This window comes from Hibiscus syriacus, unplaced genomic scaffold (assembly GCF_006381635.1).
Source record: "Hibiscus syriacus cultivar Baekdansim isolate YM2019G1 unplaced genomic scaffold, ASM638163v2 tig00004111_pilon, whole genome shotgun sequence".
NCBI classification, from domain to species: Eukaryota; Viridiplantae; Streptophyta; class Magnoliopsida; order Malvales; family Malvaceae; genus Hibiscus; species Hibiscus syriacus.
The window spans coordinates 113,601-138,986 of record NW_024062000.1 but is presented as its reverse complement, the minus strand read 5'-3'; the positions used below and the strand labels follow the sequence as shown (position 1 = coordinate 138,986).

General features: G+C 35.9%; 3 protein-coding genes and 1 pseudogene across 3 annotated transcripts; all 4 read right to left on the bottom strand.

Annotated features, from left to right (window-relative positions):
- Nucleotides 1-1,112: 1,112 nt before the first annotated feature.
- LOC120190950 (probable NAD(P)H dehydrogenase (quinone) FQR1-like 1) lies at nt 1,113-2,339 on the bottom strand. The gene is made up of 4 exons (XM_039193961.1): nt 2,317-2,339; nt 1,918-2,011; nt 1,507-1,769; nt 1,113-1,413 (listed from the first exon to the last, which is right to left on the bottom strand). The coding sequence occupies exons 1-4, from the start codon at nt 2,337-2,339 to the stop codon at nt 1,182-1,184; spliced, it is 612 nt and encodes a 203-aa protein (XP_039049892.1). The 3' UTR covers nt 1,113-1,181.
- Nucleotides 2,340-5,190: 2,851 nt separating this feature from the next.
- Nucleotides 5,191-6,413, bottom strand: LOC120190958 (probable NAD(P)H dehydrogenase (quinone) FQR1-like 1). Its single transcript, XM_039193966.1, has 4 exons — nt 6,391-6,413; nt 6,012-6,105; nt 5,629-5,891; nt 5,191-5,533 (listed from the first exon to the last, which is right to left on the bottom strand). Exons 1-4 carry the CDS (start codon nt 6,411-6,413, stop codon nt 5,302-5,304), a joined length of 612 nt encoding a protein of 203 aa, XP_039049897.1. The 3' UTR covers nt 5,191-5,301.
- A 9,711-nt stretch (nt 6,414-16,124) lies between these two features.
- On the bottom strand, nt 16,125-17,399 carry LOC120190930 (U-box domain-containing protein 8-like). Its single transcript, XM_039193946.1, has one exon. The coding sequence runs from the start codon at nt 17,233-17,235 to the stop codon at nt 16,135-16,137; it is 1,101 nt and encodes a 366-aa protein (XP_039049877.1). The 5' UTR covers nt 17,236-17,399; the 3' UTR covers nt 16,125-16,134.
- A 399-nt stretch (nt 17,400-17,798) lies between these two features.
- On the bottom strand, nt 17,799-21,115 carry LOC120190923 (annotated as a pseudogene).
- Nucleotides 21,116-25,386: the final 4,271 nt, after the last annotated feature.

Below are 25,386 nucleotides of genomic sequence, written 5' to 3'. Positions count from 1 at the left end.
ATCTAATTTCATTTAATACTCTTGATTCAAAAGCGTACAAGTACTCCGATGAAGGTAGAGCTACGAGAATTTTAAAGACTCTCTTGCTATGATGAAATAGCAAGAAAAACTGGCAAATTTTATTTTATACATGATTCAGTTTTAGACGATATAACTATTGGTTTATGTTCTTTGTTAGAAACTAAAAAAGGATTTCATGTTGAACACACTATTACCAAACTGAAAATCAATGGGCGTAACAGATTTAAAATGTGGAAGAGAGTTCAGTTCTACAAACAGAGGATTTGAGAAGAAGAAGAGAGTCCAGTTCAGCATAATAATCAATAACACCAATGATAGATTTGTTCCTCAGTGTTATAATGTAGGGGATGAGCATGGAAGAGAAGTTGCAAAATTCAATGAGACTAATGATATGGGTAACTAAAAATAAAGATAAAAATATCATCGATAATCGATATTATATTATAGTGTGATATTGTTCATGGTGATACAATTGTGAGAAATATTAATATTTATGATAATTTTATCGATGTAAATACTAAGTTACTTTGTACAATCAAGCATGAAGATTGCTTGGAACTTATTGACATTCTTTGTTAATTAATAACCTTGAGGTATTTTATGAAACAAGTAGAGAATATGTTCTCAAACTAGAAAATTTATTTTTCGTCAAGATTGAGATTTTATCATCTTATCTTTCACCTTCAATATTCATGCTAATGTGGAATTTGTTAGAGTTTGATATTTGAAATTCATTTTTAACATGATTATATTTCTTATATTGATTTTAAATTGAAAGTAGAAATTTATAATTACTCATATAAATAGATAATGTGAATTATAATTATTTATTAAGCCTTAGATGTTATCGCAAACCTCTTGTAATTTCCATTGATATAACAATGTTGATAGTAAAAACTTGAGCTCCGAACTTGAAAAAGTTTGAAAAATTATAATAGTTTCTAAAATTTTGCGTATAACAATCGAGAAAATAAATCCACTGATTTACTCTTAAAGAAACAATATAGGTTTGTGATTACAAATCCATCGCCAATCAAGCATATAATTTATTTATTCTATTGAGACCGAACTCTCAAACAAGTAAATGAAAATGGTAAAACAAACAAAAAAAAACATGTTTATAAAGCCGAAAATATAGTAATTTGATGAGGGAAATATCATTAAGCTGATCCCTTGAGCTTCTTTGCAAAGCCAGCAAAATACTTCCCCTGATGGAAAGCCTGTGCTAGCTCGAGCTCAGTCGGCTGTCTCGAACCATCCCCGGCCAAAGTTCCGGCACCGTAAGGGCTTCCACCCTTCACTTGCTCCATCTCGAACATACCGGCACCAAATGTATAACCAATGGGCACAAAAACCATACCATGGTGAACAAGTTGAGTGATTGCAGTTAAGCTGTCCAAAAAAAAATGTTCCCGTTTAGAAATGATTCAAAAGTAGCTAATTTTGATACTTTTCAAATAGCCAAAATGGTGTAAATTTACTCACGCAGTAGTCTCTTGTCCACTTCCTTGGGCGCTGGTGCTGTAGAAAAGCCCGGCTGGTTTGCCGGCAAGGGCTTGTGTTCTCCATAGACCACCAGTTGAGTCCAAGAAGGCTTTGAACTGAGCAGGCATCATACCGAATCTAGTCGGAAAGCCGAAAAGCACACCATCGGCCTCGGCAAGCTCGTCAGGTGTGATGATGGGGGCATCGGTCTTTGGTGGTGCATGCATTTTTCCGAGAACTTCCTCTGGTAGTGTCTCCCGTACCTGTCATAGTGCCCAATTGCCAATATTAGGTTCAACATTTATAAAAGATAGCCCACATTATACTTGCCACTGTAAAATTTCCAACAAATATTAAAATGACTCGATTTCAAAATGATTTAAATCTAGAATTAACCGAAGATAATCGAACCTGCCAAAGTTTGGCTTCTACTCCCTCAACGGAATCAGCTCCTTTCTTAATCTCTTGGGCAAGCTTCTCAACATGTCCATACAAGGAATAGTAACTGCAAAAATAGCCAGTCAGTAAACTTTTGGTTGACAATGCAACAGTTTTCCATATAACAGAGAAGAGAAAGTATAAACTAAACCATCAATGCAAACAAATTAAAGAAGTCAATAACTAAACAAATAAATCCCAGAACCCAAATCAGATGATTCATTAGGGAACAAGAAACAAGAACGAAACTTGATGAGTTTGATAGCTAAATGCAAGAAGAAGAAGAAACAGAGCATGAGCAGAAACAAAGCAACAGATACAGATTCCGTTTTGGATTCAAAGCAGATCAAAAAACAAGGCTTGAATTCTTACACAATGTAGACTTTGGCAACCATCTTGTCTCTTGGATAGCTCTGTTTTCTTTGGGTTAATGGGAATGGTGATTTAAGCAGATGTGTAGAGAACAAGGGAAGGAAGCCCCTGTATTTATAGTGACGTTCTACGAAAAGATATTTTGGTATTTTCTTTTGTCAAGCCCTCTTTTTAGAGAAATTCAGGGGAAATTGGTTTAAATAATATTATAAATCATAAAGATATAAATACAAATATGAACATTATTTTATGTAAATAACAAGGAATCTTCTGCTATTTTATAAACAAGATGTCAGATCCATTGTATGTGGGCATAATAACTATTTTATTAGAGTTGACGCATCATATTTAGATTTAATGTATAGATTTTAGAGTTGTTACGGATAAAGAAATACGATTAGAAATGATCGATTCATATAAAAATAATTTAAACAAAAAATATCATATATAAAGAAGAGTAATTTGATTATATCGATGATAAAGGTTTATCAAATTCTAGAACTCCAATTATATAATTTGCACGAATACATACAATTTAATTAATTAAATTGTACCGTAAGAACCGTCACATCTATCACAAATCATATTTTTCTTTTAATTTATTTTTTATTAAATTATTCTCACAACTATCTTTTTCAATCAAATTAGGATCACAATTAATATTATTAAACTTATATATATATATATATATATAATGTTTGGTTCTAGAAATCATAGTCAGTTGGTTGGAATTTTAAATTTGTTGAACTTGAATGAAGAATGGGAAAATGACTAAAATACTAATCTTTTGACTTTTAAACTCATAATCTGACACGAGTAGTATCTAGTTGTCCAAAACAGTATTGTATATGTTTTAAAATATGAGGTTGAATCTCATAATGACCGAAATTAAAACTTTGTCTCATCTAGGGTTGGTATAAGTTCGAATCTTACTATCGTCATTCTTAGTAGGTAATCTGTAAATTCTTATGTAAATCCCAATTGGGTATTAAGTATATTTTGGCCTTGGACCGGGAGAATCACCCTTGTCCTAAACTTATTTGTAACCAAAATTAAAATAAAATTATGTGATTTTTATATTATTTTCTAAAATGTATGGATCGCCTATAACTCTTTATGTAGAAAAGATTCATGAGAATTTTAATTATTAAATCTGGAGATGGGTCGTTTTAAAAGTCATAGCTAACCCTTTGTAAAATATAAGATATGAAGATGTTACCAAGTCATGGTCATCTTTATGGAGAAATTTAAAAATTATCAAACTATTAATGGGTATGACAGGGTCAGTGTTCTTTTCCCTAATACGTGAGTGCCGTTGCCATGATGGTTCCAGCCGGTTGCTCATGTTCTACATACATATATTTATTCTTTTTTGGCTGCTAAGATAAGGTTTTCACATGGTGAGCTTTTGTTTGAAATTGTCTCTTTGTCTGCAATCTAGAATTGGTACCAATGGCCTTTGACTTGAGGGCCGCTAAAACACCAACTAGATCCTTCAACAGTAATTTCATGTCTAATTTGGTCCCTTAACTGCCGTTCACTGTCATTGCTTGATTCGCCAGCTTACGGTGGCCTCTCCGATGAATTGAAACCGTCGTATGAAAGCCCGGTTGCCTAACCAGTACCACCCCACAACCACCCATCCCACCAAATCAAACATCTAAACTTTTACAAATACGAAGAACATAATTTTCTCTCAAATCAAACGCCAAAGATTCTCACCAACAACATTGAATAGTGAAGCCCCATGAAACCGCAAATCTACATCATATAAGAATGTTTAATATCAACATCATCAAGATTAAGATGTTTGATAAAATTATTTAAATATTTAGGATTTTGAGACGCAGTTTTTAATTTGTAAAAGAATTTGATTTCGTTTAATACTATTGATTCAAAAGTTTACAAGTACTCCAACGAAGGTGGAGTAATGAGAATTTTAAAGGCTCTTTTGTTATGATGAAAAGATATTAAAAAAATATTTAATTTAATGTTTTTCATGATTCAATAATTTTAAGTGGAACAATTGTTGGTTCAAAGGCTAAAAAAGAATTTTAGGTTGAACAAAGAATTAAGAACATGAAAATCTATGGTCGTAACAAATTTGAAAAGTAGGAAAAAAAATAAAGAAGAAAAGAGTTCAATTCACCACGAAGATCAATAACATTAAAGATAAAATTATTTTATCATAGTGTTATACTATTGGAATAGACATAAAAAAGAAGTTAGACCTTCTAAAATTTTAATGAGGCTAATGATATAGATAACGAAAAATAAAGACATCATTAGTGATTGGTATCGTAGTGTGTTACATCGTTCATGATTATACAGTTGTGAATAAAATTGATACTTATGACCATTTTATCCCTGTGAAAAGACTAAGTTATTTTCTACATAAATGCTTCAACATTGCTTACACTGGTTTACATTTGTTGTTGATTAATATTCTTAAGGTATTTCGTGTAGTTAGAGAATATGTTCTTAAGTTAAAAATTTATTTTTCCTCGATATTGAGATTTTGTTGTTTTATCTTTCACTTTCGGTATTGGTGTTAATGTAAAACTTGTTGAGATTCGAAGTTAATTTTGACACGATTATATTTTTTGTATTAATTTTTAGTTGAAAGCATAAGTTTGTAGTTCCTCGTATAACTAAGTGAGTTAGGAATATTTATTACGTCTTTGATGTTGTTGCAACCCTTTTATAATTGTTATTGTATAAATTATTAAGTAAGATTATTTATTGCAACCTTTCGGTGTTAATAGTCAAAATTTCAACTCGAAGCTTAAATTTTTTTGATATGTTGTAAAAATTTACGTATAACGATCGAGATAACAAATCCACTGATTTACTCTTGAAGAAACAATGTAGGTGTGTGATAACAAATCCATCCCCAACCAAGCATATAATTTATTCTATGGAGATCCAGATCTCAAACAAGCAAAATGAAAATGATAAAACAAATACGTGTGAACAAGTTGATCATCAAGCTGATCCCTTGAGCTTCTTTGCAAAGGCGGCAAAATACTTCCCCTGGTGGAAAGCCTGTGCTAGCTCGAGCTCAGTTGGCTGTCTCGAGCCATCCCCGGCCAAAGTTCCGGCACCGTAAGGGCTTCCACCCTTCACTTGCTCCATCTCAAACATACCAGCACCAAAGGTATATCCAATGGGCACAAAAACCATACCATGGTGAACAAGTTGCGTGATTGCAGTTAGGCTGCCCAAAAGAACATGTTCCCAATTAGAAATGATTCAAAAGTTACTAAATTTGATGCTTTTCAAACAGTAAAAAAATGGTGCAAATTTACTCACGCAGTAGTCTCTTGTCCACTTCCTTGGGCGCTGGTGCTGTAGAAAAGCCCGGCTGGTTTGCCGGCAAGGGCTTGTGTTCTCCATAGACCACCGGTTGAGTCCAGAAAGGCCTTGAACTGGGCAGGCATCATACCGAATCTAGTCGGAAAGCCGAAAAGCACACCATCGGCCTCGGCGAGGTCTTCCGGGGTAATGATGGGAGCATCGGTCTTTGGTGGTGCATGCATTTTTCCGAGAACTTCCTCTGGTAGTGTCTCCCGTACCTGTCATTGTGCCCAATTGCCAATATTATATAAGATTTAATTACGAAAATGACTCGAATTTCGAATGATCCGAATCCGAAATGAATTAAACGCTTTAAGATATAGGGGAGATAATCAAACCTGCCAAATTTTGGCTTCTACTCCCTCAACGGAGTCAGCTCCTTTCTTAATCTCTTGGGCAAGCTTCTCAACATGTCCATACAAGGAATAGTAACTGCAAAAATAGCCATTTAACTGAGAAGAGAAAGTATAAACTAAATCATTAATGCAAACAAATTTAAACAACTCAATAGCTAAACAAACAATCCCCAGAACCCAAATCTGATGATTCATCAGGGGAATAAACAAGAATGAAACTTGATGATTTAAAGGCTAAAAGCAGAAGAGAAAAATGCAAGAAAAAAAAAACAGAGCAAGACCAGAAACATAGCAACAGATCCATATTCCAGTTTGGATTCAAACCAGAGTAAACCCAAAGACGCAGGATTAGAATTCTTACACAATGTAGACTTTGGCAACCATCTTGTCTCTTGGCTAGCTCTTGAAAGTTTTTTTTGGGGTTAATGAAAATGTTGTGTTTTAAGCAGATGAAGGAAGCCCATTTATTTATAGTGACGTTTTTGGATTTATCTTTTGTCAAGCACACTTTTTATGAAAAAATGGGTTTGAATAATATAATGCATATGCAATTATAACAAAGAAACCATTTGTCAAAAAAGAAACAAAAGATACGAGATCAAAAAATCTTAAATATGAAAAATGTTCATAAAAAATATCGATGATAAATATAAGGGAATTTCACAAAATTGCATCAAACATTAAAATCTTAACTATACATATATAGTTGTAAGTACATATAAATCATAGTTTAATTAAATTATACCACGAGGGTCACTACATCTACTATATATCCTTGTTTTTCTTTCAATTTGTTTTTTATCAAGTGAATTGCATCGCAAATTTTTTAGATTGAATCTAACGAAATTTGTGTCACAAATTTTTATAAGAATTATTATCATAAACTATGTTGAACTTGAATTAAGAATGAGAAAACAACTAAAATGACTAATCTTTGACTTTTGAACCTATAATCTCGCTTAATCAAGTCGTATCGAGCTGTCTAATAAAAATATGATATGATTCATTACATAGGTTGGAATTTCATCACGAAATTAATTTAACTTTTATGACTTTATGTAGTATTATTTAAACAAGTGAATTGTCTAAATGACTCTTTTCACATCCAATAAAATAACTTGGACACACCATACCAATTATTGAGAGTTATGTGCAAGTATACTCCCCCAACACGAATACTTGTATAACTTTTTGTAAAGTTGTTTAAACGAGATGATTCATACATGAGATACTCTCCACACTGAATCAAAAAGGATCTTGGCATAAAATATCAATGGTTGAGATTTGTGGATATTCAGTCCCGGAATGAGATAATTTAAAAGTTATATTAATGGAAATATTTATTTAATTTCCAAATTGAAATTGTCAAAGTCAAAGTAGGACAGTGTTTGGGGTAATACGTGAGTGCTGTTGTTATGATGGCTCCGCCCGCCTTCATCATAAACACATATTCTTTTTGTCTCGCTACATGGTTTTGAAATTCTTAATGTTGTCTGCAATGTAGACGAATCTAGAACTGGTATTTTAAAAAACGTTATTCTTTTGTTACGTAGCTATCAAGTTGGTTTCTTAATTCAGAACATCACATCGATGAGTTTAGTAAAATATTAATAGTGTTAACAAATTATTTTTAAACATGACTACAATTTAGTTATATAAAGAGTACAACAACTTGAAATATGTTTTAACCTTTCTTATTAATATCAACTCTCTTTACTCTGAAGGTGATAAAATTATTCGAACCCGGATAGATTTTATATCAACTCAATTATAGGGTCATCTTTTTAAAATTATAATTCAGGGCGAGGTGTGTTTTATAAAAGAGATAGTCTGTTGAAAATTCAAAGGGTAGGCACCGAAAATTGAAAGTAAAATCCACCTAATAGAAATTGTCAAAAAGTAGATGATTTTGTTGAATTTTGGTAAAGGGTAAATTACCAAATTTAGTCATTGTAATTTAGGGTATTTGCAAATTAGTTCTTAAGTTTCAACTATAAATACCCTAACTCATTTAGCTTCAAAACCATCCCAAAGCATTCTAGCTTTCTTCCAATACTAGAGAATTTAGAGAGTTTCTTGAGAGTTGTTTTCTCTTTTTTATCAAGAGAGAATTATCATTGTTTTTTCCTTGGTAGATCGAGAGAGGTTGTAATTCCTATTTTCTCATAGTGAAATTCTTCTACTGTTGCCTGTGGTTTTTACCCTATATTATTTAGGGGGTTTTCACGTAAATTTTGTGTCTCTTTTTATCTTCATTTTTATTTTCTCAAATTATCAGTTGCGATTTACTTTATCCGATAGCCGTCTTCCGCAACAATTGGTATCAGAGCTAGATTAGAGTGTGTAATATCTGCTTATTGTCTTTGTGGTTGCCACCAAAAGGTGGATCCTCCAACATAAGAAAATAAGAAGTTATTACCCATTCTTTGAAGGTTCCAGAGAACTATTCACGATAGTGAAATAGTGGGAGCTATCCGTAAAAGAAGCTATGGCAATGAAATTTGATATTGAAAAATTCAATGGGAGAAATTTATCATTGTGGAAATTGAAGATGAAGGCCATCCTGAGGAAAGACGGTTGTCTAGCAGCTATCAGTGAAAGGCCGGTGGATTTCACAGATGACAACAAATGGATCGAAATGGACGGGAATGCTATGGCAAACTTTCATCTAGCATTAGCAGATAAAGTATTGTCAAGCATCGAGGAGAAGAAGACAGCTAAGGAGATATGGGACCATCTCACCAAATTGTACGAGGCCACATCGATGTACAATAAAATTTTCCTTAAGAGAAAATTGTACACTCTCCGTATGCCAGAATCTACTTCAGTGACGGAGCACTTAAATACACTGAATACTTTATTTTCTCAGCTTACATCCTTAAGTTGTAAAATAAGAGAAAAGAACGTGCTGAACTTCTACTTCAAAGTCTACCGGATTCGTATGATCAACTCATCATCAACTTGACAAACAGTAATGTCACTAGTCTAATCTTTGATGATGTTGCAGCTGCTGTTCTACAAGAAGAAAATCGGCGCAAGAACAAGGAAAACAGACAAGTAAATCTACAACAAGCAGAAGCGTTGACAACGATGACAACGATGAGAGGGAGATCAACAGAACGTGGCCAAAGCAGCAGTCACAAACATGGTAGATCGAAGTCGAGGAGCAAGAAGAATTTAAAGTGTTACAACTGTAGAAAGAAGGGTCATTTGAAGAAGGATTGTTGGAGTCTAAATAAAAACTCCAATCCACAAGGCAATACCGTAAACACTTCAGATGATGGAGATGCTCTATGCTGTGAAGCGTCAACCACCGTGGAAGGTAGAAAACGATTTGCATATATATGGCTCATTGATTCGGGAGCAACATATCACATGACCTCAAGAAGAGAATGGTTCCATCATTATGAACCTGTCTCAGGAGGATCTGTGTATAGTTGCAATGATCATGCCTTAGAGATCATTGGTGTGGGAACCATCAAATTGAAGATGTATGATGGAACAATTAAAGTTGTTCGAGATGTGCGGCACGTGAAAGGCCTGAAGAAAAATTTATTATCCTACGGATTGTTGGATAATAATGCTAGCAAGATTGAAACACGGAAATGAATCATGAAGGTGTTCCGTGGAGCGCTTGTGGTGCTGAAAGGCGAAAAGATAGCAGCAAACTTGTACATGCTGAAGGGAGAGACTTTGCTAGAAGCAGAAGCCTCTGTTGCCTCATGTAGTTCAGATTCTGCAATGCTATGGCATCAGAAACTTGGACACATGTCAGAACAAGGAATGAAAGTCCTTGTGGAGCAAAAGCTACTTCCAGGCTTAACGAATGTATCACTTACTTTGTGTGAGCATTGCATAACAAGTAAGCAGCACCGGTTGAAATTCAACACATCAAATTCTAGAGACAAAAGTGTTCTAGAATTGGTTCACTCTGACGTATGGCAAGCACCAGTTACATCCCTAGGCGGAGCAAAATACTTTGTCTCATTTATTGATGACTACTCCAGGAGATGTTAGGTGTACCCTATTAAGAAGAAGTCAGACGTGTTTTCAACTTTCAAAAACTTCAAAGCGCGGGTGGAACTTGATTCTGGAAATAAGATCAAGTGTTTCAGAACAGATAATGGAGGAGAATACACAAGCGAAGAATTTGATGACTTTTGCAAGAAAAATGCATCAAAAGACAGTTCACAGTAGCGAACACTCCTCAACAAAATGGAGGCAGAGCGGATGAACAGAATATTGTTAGAAAGAACAAGAGCAATGTTGAGGGACGCAGGCCTAGAAAAATCATTCTGGGCAGAAGCAGTCAATACCGCCTGTTATTTGGTGAATCGAGCTCCATCAACTGCAATAGAGCTGAAGACACCAATGGAGATGTGGACTGGTAAACCAGTTGATTATTCAAACCTCCATGTATTGGAAGTATTGTGTACGTGATGTACAATGCCCAAGAAATTTCAAAGTTGGATCCAAAATCCAGGAAATGCAAATTCTTGGGGTATGCTGATGGTGTAAAGGGGTATCGCTTGTGGGATCCCACTGCCCGCAAAGTGATCATCAGCAGGGATGTTATCTTTGTAGAAGATAAACTACAAAGAAAAGAAGATGATGATAGCGCTGAAAAGTCAGAGACTACACAGATACATGCGGAAAAGGAGGTTGAACAAGGAGATTATTCTGAAGCAGAACCAGCACATGATGAACAAGAACCAGAGAGTTCAGAAACTCCAACAACTTATCAATCAGATCGTGTGAGAAGACATCCCAATTGACACTCAGATAATGTTATAGAAGGTAATATTGCATACTGCCTTTTAACAGAGGACGATGAGCCATCAACATACCAGGAGGCAATAAACAACTCAGATGCTTCATTGTGGATGATGGCGATGCAAGAAGAAATTGAAGTCCTTCATAAAAATAATACATGGGACCTTGTGCCACTACCACAAGGAAGGAAGCCAATTGGTAACAAATGGGTCTTCAAAATTAAGCGAAATGGTGACGATCAAGTTGAGAGGTATCGTGCAAGACTGGTGGTCAAAGGATATGCTCAAAAGAAGGTATTGATTTCAATGAAATATTTTCTCCTGTGGTTCGACTAACAACAGTTCGTGTAGTTTTGACAATGTGTGCTACATTGAATTTACATCTAGAGCAGCTAGATGTTCAAACAGCTTTTCTTCATGGAAATCTTGAAGAAGAGATTTATATGCTCCAGCCTGAAGGTTTTGAAGAGAAGAAAAGAAGAACTTGGTTTGCAGGTTGAACAAATCTCTGTACGGTCTAAAGCATGCGCCGAGGTGTTGGTATAAGAGATTTGATTCCTTCATTATGTGCCTTGGATACAACAGACTTAACGCAGACCCTTGTGCTTATTTCAAGAGGTCTGGTGATAACGATTTTGTTATATTGTTGTTGTATGTAGATGACATGTTGGTTGCAGGACCCAACAAAGATCATATTGAAGAATTGAAGGCACAACTGGCTAGGGAATTTGAAATGAAAGACTTGGGATCAGCAAACAAGATTCTAGGGATGCAAATTCACCGAGACAGAAGTAATAGGAAGATTTGGCTTTCACAAAAGAATTACTTGAAGAAGATCTTGTCACGATTCAACATGCAAGATTGTAAGCCAATTTCTACCCCTCTTCCTATTAACTTAAAGTTATCCTCCAGTATGATTCCTAGCAGTGAAGAAGAGAGGATGGAGATGTCTCGAGTACCGTATGCATCAGTAGTGGGAAGTTTAATGTTCGCTATGATATGCACAAGACCAGACATTGCACAAGCAGTGGGAGTGGTTAGTCGGTACATGGCGAATCCAGGCATAGAGCATTGTAATACAGTAAAGAGGATCCTGAGATACATCAAAGGGACCTCAAATGTTGCATTATGTTACGGTGGATCAAACTTATTAATCAATGGATATGTAGATTCTGACTATGCATGGGATTTGGATAAAAGCAAATCTACTACATGATATGTGTTCAAAGTTGCTGGTGGAGTTGTAAGCTGGGTTTAAAAAAAGCAGTCAGTTGTGGCTACATCCACAACAGAGGCAGAATATATAGCAGCTACACAAGCCAGTAAAGAAGCAATTTGGTTGAAGATGTTATTGGAGGAGCTTGGACACAATCAAGAGCATGTTTCTCTTTTTTGTGACAGCCAAAGTGCCTTGCATTTAGCAAGGAATCCAACATTTCATTCAAGGACAAAACACATACGAGTTCAGTACCACTTCATTCGTGAAAAGGTGGAAGAAGGAACAGTGGATATGCAGAAGATCCATACCAAAGACAACATAGCAGATTTCATGACAAAGGCGATCAACGCTAATAAATTTACTTGGTGTCGATCCTCGTGTGATATGTCAGAGACGTAAGCAACATGAAGGTACAAGGTAGAAAGAATGGTGTGAAGATATGGTTATTTCAATCAAATCTTCAAGTGAGAGATTGTTGAAAATTCAAAGGGTAGGCACCGAAAATTGAAAGCAAAATCCACCTAATAGAATTTGTCAAAAAGTAGATGATTTGTTGAATTTGGTAAAGGGTAAATTACCAAATTTATTCATTGTAATTAGGGTATTTACAAATTAGTCCTTAAGTTTCAACTATAAATACCCTAACTCATTTAGCTTCAAAACCATCCCAAAGCATTCTAGCTTCTTCCAATACTAGAGAGAATTTAGAGAGTTTCTTGAGAGTTGTTTTCTCTTTTTATCAAGAGAGAATTATCATTGTTTTTTCCTTGGTAGATCGAGAGAGGTTGTAATTCCTATTTTCTCATAGTGAAATTCTTCTACCGTTGCCCGTGGTTTTTACCCTATATTATTTAGGGGTTTTCTACGTAAATTTTGTGTCTCTTTTTATCTTCATTTTTATTTTCTCAAATTATCAGTTGCGATTTACTCTATCCGATAGCCGTCTTCCGCAACATAGTCAAGGTCAATGTAAAGTCGAGTCTAAGATATGAAATCTCTATTCTATATATTCCAATTATCTTCTTATCTTGTTAAATGAAAATTTTAAAAAGTTCAATCTTCCGATATTAGAGATAAATTGTTACTCCAAAACTCTAGGTGAATTAATGACGAATAAAATACTGAGATGAGTTGAGATTGAAATAGAATAAAATTATTAATTTTTAAGTCGAGATCAAAACAGTAAAAAAAATCAGCATATCCCCGTGTCCATCCCTACTCACGCCTTCAATTTTCATCCAGTTTACGCATGTGTATACGCCTAATACCCATTATTGCAATATCCCATAATTACAAGTACTTTAGCATTAATGTTGTTGTTATTTGCTTGTCTTCCATTCTTCTACATTGCTCTACTTTGCATGTCCTCTTTGTTCCTTTTTTGTTGGGGCCGGTGAGCTTCATCATTGTATTTCACTTGTTTTGCACTTCTTTTGATTAAAATGTGTCTTCAGACGACCGGTTTCAAATTTAGAAAACTCCCATAATCCCCTTGTAATGAAGTTCCATGGTTTATTGGGGGAGATACTCATAGATGCCTTAATAGTAAGTATATATAAAAATTAAAAGGGTTAATTTCTTCAAATATCCCAAGGTTCGGATTATAAATTGATTTTAAAATTTAAATGTTCTGATTGAATCCATGAAATATTAATAATATATCAATCAAGTCCTTTCATCAGTGTAATTTGTCTATAATAGAGTATGGGACATATGGCTTTATTGCTTTGATCCACATGTTATTTTATTTTTTTGCAGAGGATGGCCCTTCCCTATTTCATCATAACCCAACTGTTAGCATTTGCTTGCAGTGCGGGAGAGGGAAACCAAACGTCTAAGAGCTTGCTACAACCTTCTGCTCCATAATCATGACTATAATTCAGCTTGCTTTTGGGTGGTTGGTATGGGATGGATAGGGCAGGTGTTGAACAATGATCATATCTTTTATAATTTTAATTTCTATAATCAATACCCTTAAATTTTATGATCTAATCTAATACTCCTTAAATTTTATAATTTTAATATTTTTTTTCTAAAATGTATACCCATGGCATAAAAGTGCCTCCACGATCAAAAGAGATGATGTTTAAGTACACCTTTTGTGGAGCTGATGTACCCCAAATTCCATAATGCACGTTATAGATGATTAAAAACATTAGCTGCCCCTAACCCACTTTATCTTTTGCCCATTCTTTACTATTTCTTTTTATCTGCTCAATCTTTCTCTTCTTTTCCAGGCCCATAACTTCAGTGTTTCCTTATGATTCAAGATTAGGTTTCAATCCACACAGCTTCATGATTGAGTTATTAAATATTGAAAACGAATTATTATATAGTTTAATCAACTAAAAGTTACATTTTAATAAGAGATAGGACTATTCAAGGAACCACCATCCCGAGATTAATATCAACCGAACCAAATATTTAATAATGTCATTTCACTTATTATTCAATCGAACAAGTAAAAGATTTGTAGGCCTATGAATCGGGAGTAAGGCTTTCGGTGAGAGGATTCCAACTTCAACCCTAAAACACTTCTTCCAAGGCCTAAAGGCTAAATTATAAATACAAGCCACTGCTTGATCATCGGTTACTTATTAGGCCCAAAATACCAACCGAATGACAAGAGATGAAATTAAATTTTGGGTCGAATTTGAATTTGTGAAGCCCAAATAATTAAAAATTAAAGTAATGTTATTTTGACTTTTAATAAATAATTTGATTTTTTTTTAAATTTTTAAATATAATCTTTTAATACATACTTAATGAATGATTAAATACAAGACTGATACACGCATTTTGTCACTTAACTTGTGTTCACAGATAACATATATTCTCTTTTAGATAAAATTCATATAAATTTCTTTTTTTCAATCAGGTCCTTCAATTCATTCAAGATCATGTACAACGTAGAACAAAGACAAAGTGGAGATAGCACTCCTAAAAAGGCGTGTGACGTGACATATATAATTTTAACATTTAACTGTTGATTAAGCCAAAAAGGGAAAACAAGCAACCAGGATTTGCGCCCTCTCTAGTGCTGCCTTTACGCAAGGCAAAACTCACTTTGTTGCATGATTTTGTTTGTTTCTTTGGGGCGCTATGTCGCCATCAAATAACAGAAAAAGAATGAATATTAAACATAAATGTACTGCTTGTTGGATTGGACCGACAAAGGCCACTTCTCTTTTTTATAATAATATAAAGATTCAACGAAAAAAGATATAGTAAAATATGGATTGCAAAAAGTAAATGCACAAACTTTGCTTCTTTCACTAGACACGAACCTGACCAAGTTACCATAGAGCCATATCCAATTGGTGTAATCATAGTCTCTCTGCATATTCATATGAGAAGCCGATTTGTTCGAGCAGCCGATGGAAGATTTGACAATAACCCGGCCACGTTAGAACGTGTGGTATAAACAAACAAAGCTACCGTGTACCCTTGAAGACGGTACCAAGCTGCTCGAACAAACAAGCTTCATATATAGATAGGCAGAAAGACTAACACCATACCAATGGGATCAGTCTATCTAAAAATATTACTAAGTTTTGCTCACTCAGCATTCCTAGTTTGTTCCTATAATAATCCGTTTCTATTTATGCACTCTGAAGTCTAAATCAAGGCAAGATATGCTTTTCTTCATATGCTTAACAAGAAATCGTGATGGACCACTTAGGCATGCATATTAGGTAACCAACATCAGACATTAGCAGACAGGTGAAAAATGTATCAAGTCTCATTCAAATGGTTGCAACCTGCAAATTGGCAAATAAACACTACGGCAGCTTATCAAAGTATACCAATTGCTAAAGTTCCATGCTTTTAGTGTAGTTTCCAATTCCTTGTTAAGTTTCGGAATCGGCAGGAGATCGGAAACAAGGCAGACATGCATGAATCAATAAGAAAATTTCTATATCAATAGACAATTATGACTGAAGTAACAAAAATTTGTGAGGGAGAACCAACAAAACCTCCTGTTCAACCATGTTTTCCCCCTTTATTTCAGATATACATGGATACAAAAATCTAATCTGTGTTTCCTATTGTACAATCAAACTGTGAACTGAACAACAACAACAACTCACCCAGCACCAAAAGTTTTTTCGATTCATCCGATAGCATGATTGTCTCTCAGTGTCTGAACCAAACTCGAAGTGTATCGCCTTGTCTTCTCGTTCTCTTCCTCTATTAACCCCATGCAAATCTCCAAAACCCCTTCGTTCATCGCTTCGAAACAAAGCCTTTCGCAACAATTACACAAACAATTCAATGTAAACAATCCGTATTGAATTCCCCTAGAACTCCCATTCCTTAAAACTTGAACCAAAACCTTAACACACCCATTAACCTTCATCATCTCCTCTCTCCCTTCTTTACATTTCACCAATACTCCCAACACTTCAATTGCCCTTTCCAAGCCAGAATCCAATAATCCGATCAGTATCGGCACAACCCCGCAATCGATAGCTCTCCTTCTGTTAACAGCAAATGAACAAATTGCATAGAGAGCAGTTGCTGCCTCTTTCTTTTCCCTTCCTTTCCCTGAAATCAGAAGCCAAACCAATGCCTGAATCGCATCCGGGTACGCCCCAATCGTTGCTTTATTGACTTCCACAACGGCTAAACTCGTTATACTCGTTGCTGCTATCGCTCTGCAATCGGGTGACCCGAGACGCAAGACCTTGACGACCCGGTTAATCGCGCCTTCGGCGACTAAACCCACTTTGTTATCATCGTCTAGGCTGAGATTAAGGAGTAAAGAGAGCGCCTTTTCCTGTAAATTCGAATCATCCGAGTCGACGCACCTGAGAACCGCAGGGGTTGCTCCCCACTCGGTTAGCTTACGGCGAAGTGCCGAGTCATGTTTGGTGAGTCTAGCGAGCTGTGTGAGCAAGTTAAGCTTGGTTTCCAGAGGGGATGAAGGAGAGGTCAGAGCAGAAACGAGGGTTTGAGGCTGAGGGCAAGGCTGTGACTTTGACGGATCGACGAGGGTATAGTTGGAAATTAAGGAGCGAAGGGCATGGTTCGGGATGAGACAAGGGTGTTCAGGCAAGGGAAGTTTGGTAATCGGACAAGTCCGATGACCAGCCTCTAGCCACCGTTGGATTGATACTCGGTCGAAGGTGTGACCCGATGGAAGGATAACCGGGTCGGACATTATCTCAAGAGATATTGGACACTTGAAATCGTCAGGGAACTGAGTTGCCATCTCGTTTCCAACTCGGTTAAAAGACACGTCTTTCCTTCTTAGAGTTTCGAGAAAAAAACGAGGGTTTATGAGGTTTTTGGAAGCTGTGGAGAGAGAGAGAGAAAGGAAGGAACTTTGTTTTCTCAATTGAGCAGAGAGAGAAAGATAAAGTTTAGTGGAGAAGAAGGTAATTTGTGAGTAACGGCAGTAAGGGCTCCCTCCCGAACCCTACGTTACTGCGTTACAAGTGGTTGCCATTTAAAGTCAACTATATGAAAGTCCAAATTCTTTTTATATATAAATATCTAATATCGATCTAATTCATATAATTTAATCATTTTTTTATATAAATAGATTCGTTAATTTTATTAAAAAAATATTTAAAATTATTATAAATTTCACAAACTAAACACATAATTAAAATATTTTTCTATAATCATTGATATAATAAACTAGTAACTTGATATCATACTTACCATAACTACAATTGGACTATTTTAAGCATAAAAGAGGGGCCAATGTCATATGTCTACCAACAATTGGACTATTTTTTCTGTTTTGTAAAGTATGAGGACTAAATTCTAATTGAAACGGAAAAAAAATCATAATTACAATTCAATCTCATTGAAGTTTGTATATCCTTTCGAATACTGTAAAGAATGTGTATAATTTATCAACATATCAAAACCATGCAAATGAACAAAACAAATAAAAAACCTATCTTCCATCTATAATTGTCACTGTGATATCTTTGGATGATGCAGAAGCAGTTTCATGAACATCCATACTATAATCTGCATTTACCAAGCTTCTCATGGAGGTATAAGTGGGCTGTTTCGGCATCGGCGGCATCGGGGCTTCGCTCTCCAGCATCAACACCACGGCGGCCATCGTCGGTCTCTGCATCGCCGAGTCCTGCACAGACAACAACCCTATGTGTATGCATCTCAATGCTTCGTTCGTCAAACATGAATCCCGAATTGAAGGATCGACGAGCTCCATTGCTTTATCTTCGTTCCAAAGACTCCACGCCTTGAAAAATCAAGTTCAATAAAAAAATCGATATTAGTATTGCGGAATTCGGTAATGAAATCCGATTGCTTAGATGTAAATGGTGCTCGCATTTGTACTTACATATGCGATAAGACTCGTGTAATCAGATGAACGGAAGCTAGTATTTCGCCGGCCGCTAATGATTTCTAGCAACAATACTCCAAAACTGTACACATCGGACTTGACCGAAAATAGTCCTTCCATTGCATATTCAGGGGACATATATCCACAGCAATTTTAAGATCAGAAGGCCAAAGGATTAGTTCTTTCAAGCTATTGGCATTGTTTGTAACATAACATGTACAAACATGTAGCGTTTTTGCTTACTATGTTCCGACTACTCGAACCGTATTTGCTTCATTCTGGTTACCCCGAAGATCCTGGCCATGCCAAAATCTGAAATCTTCGGATTCATCTCTGCATCCAACAAAATGTTGCTGGCTTTCAAGTCTCTATGAATGATTCTAAGTCTCGAATCTCGATGGAGGTAAAGTAGTCCTCTTGCAATGCCTTCGATAATGCTGAACCGGGTTCCCCAATCGAGCAATGCTCGCTTGGATTCATCTGCCATGAAAGTTTATCAGTAAATTACAAGTTTCAGTACAAAAACTAATACAATTCTGATCATAATGCAGAACATACCAAAAAGAAAGTAGTCCAAGCTTTTGTTAGGCAAGTACTCATAAATCAACATTTTCTTCCCTTCAAAGGAGCAGCCTAATAGTCTAACAAGATTCCTATGTTGCAGTTTAGCAATCAAGATAATCTCATTCTTAAACTCCTCTAGCCCTTGGCCCGATGTTCCCGAAAGCCTCTTTACCGCAATTTCTTGGCCTCCAGGCAGCTCTCCCTGTCGATAAACGTAAACGGTAAACAATATTTCCGTCAATCCAATAGCTAATTATAACATTACACATTAGAATTCTGTAATTAGCTAAAGAAATTCACCTTGTATACAGTACCAAAACCACCCTTCCCAAGCTTGTTTGCTTCACTGAAGTTCTTTGTTGCAGCTGCCACGCTACCAAAGGTAACAATTGTTAGCTCCGGTCCATTAACTTGACTCCCATCGAGAAGTATGTCGGTTGGTCCCGATAGATCTGCCGAAAAATCCTTGTTCTTGGACTCGTTAAAAACTGCTACATCCTCCTTGCAACATGGGACCGATGAAACTACTGGCAAACGTTTAACTTTCTTCTTGTGTCTCCATAGTAACCATATAGATACCACCACGAGGCATGCCCCCAACACAGAGATTATAATTATTCCGGTGTCAGATAACTTCCGACCTCCTTCTACGATTGAAGAGAAAAAGAACGGTGTTAATCTATCAGGGAAGTTCGTACAAGATGTCTTATGTCGAATTATGCAGTGGAATGCGGAAGAGTTTATATAAAAATGAACTATTTCAGCTATTTAGTCAACTAATATGATGCAGTTCACTAGAAGCCTAAAGAGAAACTATTCGAAATCATGGATGCAGCGTACCTAATTCGGAATTATGGACGCGGTAGAAGAACTGTAAAGTTCCGGCTTGGTCGAAACGATGAAGATCAACCAAGTCTCCTCCCCATATCATGCATCCGATTCCAGAAACAAACGCATAGGCAGTACACGAACAATTCCCCAAGCAACTTGACTTACAAGCATCCATGTTCATCGCAGACAACAACAAGCTCGATGAATCAGGTAACTTCACACGCCTTGTTCCCTTAAATCCATCCGGTTCACCATCTTGCCTTGCGGTAGTATTAGTACCATTATTCCTCTGGCACTGCAGTTGGACTCTCCGTTCACAACCTCCCGACCAATTCCCTCGACTCCACTGATTCGGAACGCTTGGCCTAAACCCGTCTAAACAACTGCATTTCGGAGATTTCAAGTTGTCACATACAGCGTGATTCCCACAATGATTATAAAGGTCACATACGTTAGCAGGGTCAGGCTGTGTTTGCAGCATCGTCCATGTTTTCCCATCGTCATCCCACCTCAACTGCTCTTCCCTTCCGTCCCAACTCAGCCGAAACCGCAACAAATCAGAAGGGTTCGACGGATCATACGTGAAATATTGTGTCCTATTTCATCAGGCTGAGAAAGCTTGAACCCGTACAAGAAACTAGCAAGGTTACTCATGTTGGGAATACCTGTAAAAATCACTGAATTCCACTGTCCACTTCGCCAACGCCTCGCCATACGATCCCATATTATAATCTGTGGTCCTCCGCTTGAATCAACACCCATGGTGTAGTTTCCGAGTGAAGGATCACTCGGTGATTTCCACGATCGGAAAACACGAAACTCTCCAATCACGGAATTCACCGGTACTCGCATACCGGGCAGGAATGTATCGGTTGGCTCGTCGAAGCTCTGCCAATGAGCCCTACTGGTATCACCGATGCTTTCATTGTTTGATAGAACAAGATTGCCTGTGTCTCTTAGAATTACAGCAGTGTTGTTTGATAAACCTGTAACATTCGACGACCAGACCAAACTGTTGTTTCCGTTTAAAACAACAAGGTTACCATCAACACCGATTCTGAAAACACCATTCCTGTCGGATATTGGACTGTTTCTGTTAGCAACCCAGACAACTGCTTTCACATCAATCTTGTACCAGATCCCGAAAAATCTGAATGTTGAGTTTTCTGGACTGAAGAATCCCAGTTCGAAAGTCTCGTCCTCCGACGTCAACGTGACACCATCGGCTACCGTTTGTCCTTGTGTGATAGTGTCAGCTGAATAGCAAAATTGAGCTAAAGAACACAGGAGAAAGATCAATGAAACAAAAAATGCAGAAAGTGGGATTTTGTTATTAATTTCCATAGCATAATCTCTTGAGAAATGCAGAGATTATTGAGAAGCTGGAAATATGGGAAGGATTTCAGAGAAGAAGATTCAAAGGGTGGCCCAAAAACAATGGAAACTTAAATTCTGCTTACCACTGTATCACACGTGAGAAATAACTTTTGGCATTTTTAAGTTTTTAAAGTTTTGAGCTTTGACCAAAGAAACCATTAAACAACGAATCGGAAAGGATGTACAGTTAGGTATGTGGCCAATAAAGAAGACTAAAATGATGATTTAAAATTTGAATTATGTGTTTTAAATATATTTTATATTGAATTTGGGTTGATATTTAATATTTAAGTTCATGAGTAAATTGATATAATATTTTAAAATTTAAAGATATTTAATAGATATATCACTATTTTAATCTTATGTTCAAACTTTGTCGTCAAAGACCGGATACGGTGAAATTGAATCTAAATCTTTTATATTAGTTGAGAACAAACTGCTTTCAATAATTAAAAAGAAAACAACAAAAATGAAGGAGATAAGAATAAGTTGAAACAAGGGTTAGTATTTATTATTTTTATGTAAAAAGTTTTGATATAACCATATATATTACTTAAGAGATTTAATGTCTCATTTCACTAATTAAAATTATTATATCAACGACCAGTTAATTTGGTGGGATAAATCACTAAGTCCTTTAAACAAAATCATAGATTTAAATTTTAATATTGTGAATGAAACAATTGAATTGAGAGAGTATTTATTATATGAGCCTATATAATATTTAATCTGAATTAATCAATTAAAAAATCAAATACAAGCGTGATTCATCAAAAGAAAATTAAAAATCAAAAGGATAGACAAGTTGGTTGATCTGCGGGGTTCGTAGGTGGGTGGAGGATGAAGTAGTTCAAAATGGACGGCCTGCAATTAGACCCCAAATCATTTGATAATGTAAAAGGAGCCATCAACCATGGGGCCATAGTCACCATATGGGACTATATGGAATGGTAGGCTCCATGGAAGGGAATCTGTGGCTTAGGTTTTACAAAAAGAGAAAGAGGTTTAGTTAGATATTAAACAAGATTAGTATGAGATATTGATAACTAATTAAGCAATCGGATAATTTAGAGTTGTATTATATGGACTGGTCAATTGTTGTTTTGAAGTGGAGTCCTAGTCACAAGATTCATGCATAGAATAATTGTCAAGGAAATGCACACAAACATAGTGGGTTTTGGTAGCAATATATATATATATATATACACACACAAACATAAAGGTTAACAATGCATATTCAAACCAAATAAAAAAAACTGAGTTAGTCCAATTTACAAGTATCATCGTATCATGCAAATTTTATTTGATTTTTAATTCGAGATAAATTTATGAAATTCAACTTAGAGTATATTATATATTTATAACGTTATTTTTCTAAAAGAAAATATTTTAATTATGAAGTATTGAAGGGAGTATAAAAGAAGTCGAAAAATTGATGAAAGAAATAATTAATTTGCAAATAGTTACCGTCGAAGGACTAAATAAAATAAAATACAAAATTAAGACACTAATATTTTAAAAAGGGCAATTTGTTGCGGCAAGGAAAACTAAAGTTACAATAATATTTTAAGAGATGAATATGTGGTTTAAATTTAGTCAAACATGAACTTAAGATGAAAGAGGAACGGAAGAAATAAAAAAAATCATATAAAGTTGAGGGATTAGATTACAAAAACAGAAAATTTGTTGTCAAAAAGAGATATTGAAGCTACATAAGTATTTTACTATGGTTTAAGAATATTTGGTTTAAATTGGACAGAAGAAATAGACTTATAATGAAAGTAATTAAAGAAACAAAAGAACTAGGGATTAGATCATCAAAAATCAAATTATTTAACTAAATATTAAAACAATATTATTTTGATTTTTTCAATTATTAAAGATTTATAAAATTAATTTAGTAATTATAAAGATATAATTTAGCCCGATAAATTAATCAAGATTTGAACTTGTTGGACTAAATGGCAATAAAAGACTCCTTGTTGTAACAGATTGCAAAGCCGATTACATTTCATAAGCCCATTACTCAATTATCCAATAACCCAAGAGTCATGACCCATTCCCTTTTTTTTCATATGTATGGGGTAAGGGGGAGGTAAGATAGTAGACTGCCCCAACACCAGGTTGAGAGCAGTTTCCGTAAGAGATCTCCGAATTATAAAATACCTTCCGTAGGACTTGATTCCACGATCTCAAAGTTAAAAACCTTGTGCTCTACCAACTGAGCGGGATGATCATTTTCTGCCATCCCATCACTTAATTAACACCAAATACAATGTTTGGTTATTTTCTTTCCAACTTCCAAATTTTAAAAGAGAAAATAACCTCAGTGACCAAAAATCCCATATAATATACGATTTTAACCAACTTTTTCCGGATTTGCCAAAATGACCAACAAAATCGCAATGCGATCGCTAATTCGCAACGCGATCTCCATTATCGCAAATACGCGTTGCATTTTCGCAATGCGATAGTTGAAAATCGCGTTGCGATGGTCTACAGTATCGTTGCGATTTTCCCAATTCGCAATGCGAATAAGTAAATCGCAACGCGAATTGGGAAATTCGCAATGCGAATAAGTAAATCGCAACGCGAATTGGGAAAATCGCAATGCGATACTGACTATCGCAATGCGATAATAAAAAATCGCAACGAGATACTTACTTTCGCAACGCGATACTGACTTTCGCAACGCGATTTACTTAGCGCCATTCGTATTAACGCGTATTTTTTTTTTCAAATTCCAAACACGTATTTTTTCTTAATAAATCGGAAAATGAACCGTCCACAGTAATCGCACGCAACTCATAACCTCAAACCCAAACACACAACACTCAGTCCCATCTCCATCTTTCACTCTCTACGGCGAAATCCGTCCCCATCTCCGAAGATTTCCGTCCCCATCGCCGGCGAAATCCCTCACAACCATTCACAGTCAAAAATCCCTCACAATCATTCAGAAATGGAAAATCAACCTCCGAGGGTTAGTTTTTTTTTTTTTTATTTTGAAATTTTTGCATTATTTTAGGTTTTTCATATTGAGATTGATGATAAGTTTACTGGTAATTTCAATAATAGATTAACCATTTCACTTAGATTTCTTATTAAATTCATTCGATTGCTGCCAATACTGCTAAACTGTTTAGCCTGTGAAGTTAGTATTTGTCTTTGTTTGTCTTTGGTTGAAGTAATGCAGAAGAAGAATAGTTTCGAGAATGAAAATCGCAAAGCGGAAATAACTATCGCAACGCGAAATAAAAATCGCAACGCGAAACCAAAATCGCATTGCGATTTTCATTTCGCGTTGCGATTTTCATTTCGCGTTGCGATTCTCTCGTCGCGATAGTCATTTCGCGTTGCGATTCTCTCATTGCGATAGTCATTTCCGCGTTGCAATTCTCATTATCTCGTTGCGATTTTCATTTCAACCAAAAGACAAAACAGTGTTGCAAATTTTAGTTTCAAGAATAAACTACTATGTTTATTGTTTTGTTTTTGGTATATCTTGACAGTGTAATTTTTGGTATATCTAACTTGGTATGTTTATTGTTTTTTTGTAGAAATTTTTTTCGGCTTCATTGACATTAAGGAATAAAGTTAGCCTAGCCACTACAATTGCTTCGAAGCTTTCACCTGCACAAAGAAAATTGTTTGAAGAAACCTGCTTCGGGCCATGGCTGAGAGTACATCATCCGGTGGAGATGCTAGTTTGACCCATTTGTGGCTTCAGACCATGACTAGCGATCTACCTGACAGTATACAACGTGGTGAGGAAGAGATATGGTTTCATTTTCCACCGGCGTATACTTGTTTTGGGCGGAAGGAGTTCTGCTTAATCACTGGTCTACGATTCGGACACGATGATGTAGGCCGTACACTCGTCATATCACCCGCCCATCATGGTTATCCAGGGTTTTTCCTGATGAGTCAATAGAGAAGCCGAACTTACACGTCGACGACATGAAGAAATTGTTTAATAAGAAAGATGGTTTTACTCGGATGAATGACGTCGATGTTGTCCGAGTATGCCTTCTACTACTTTTGTATGCCGGCTTTCTAGGCAGAGAGGCCAGACAACCTATTCCTCAGGAGCTAATATTATTGGTAGAGGACCTAAATGCATGGAATCTGTTTCCGTGGGGTTCGTATATATGGAAAGCTACCTGGACTAAGTTGTCGTCTGCCTTTGATGACCGCAAAAGTTTGCGGGGCGATGGGTCGAAATACACTTTGTCAGGCTTTGTTTGGGCCTTTAAGGTAAGA

Bases quoted from the DNA above. Each gene is read 5' to 3' on its own strand.
- LOC120190950 (XM_039193961.1), bottom strand. From the start codon at position 2,339: ATGGTTGCCAAAGTCTACATTGT. The intron at 1,770-1,917 runs GTTCGATTATCT...GCACTATGACAG, and splicing joins TAGAAGCCAAACTTTGGCAG to GTACGGGAGACACTACCAGA. The intron at 1,414-1,506 runs GTGAGTAAATTT...TTTTTTGGACAG, and splicing joins AGTGGACAAGAGACTACTGC to CTTAACTGCAATCACTCAAC.
- LOC120190958 (XM_039193966.1), bottom strand. From the start codon at position 6,413: ATGGTTGCCAAAGTCTACATTGT. The intron at 5,892-6,011 runs GTTTGATTATCT...GCACAATGACAG, and splicing joins TAGAAGCCAAAATTTGGCAG to GTACGGGAGACACTACCAGA. The intron at 5,534-5,628 runs GTGAGTAAATTT...TCTTTTGGGCAG, and splicing joins AGTGGACAAGAGACTACTGC to CCTAACTGCAATCACGCAAC.
- LOC120190930 (XM_039193946.1), bottom strand. From the start codon at position 17,235: ATGGCAACTCAGTTCCCTGACGATTTCAAGTGTCCAATATCTCTTGAG.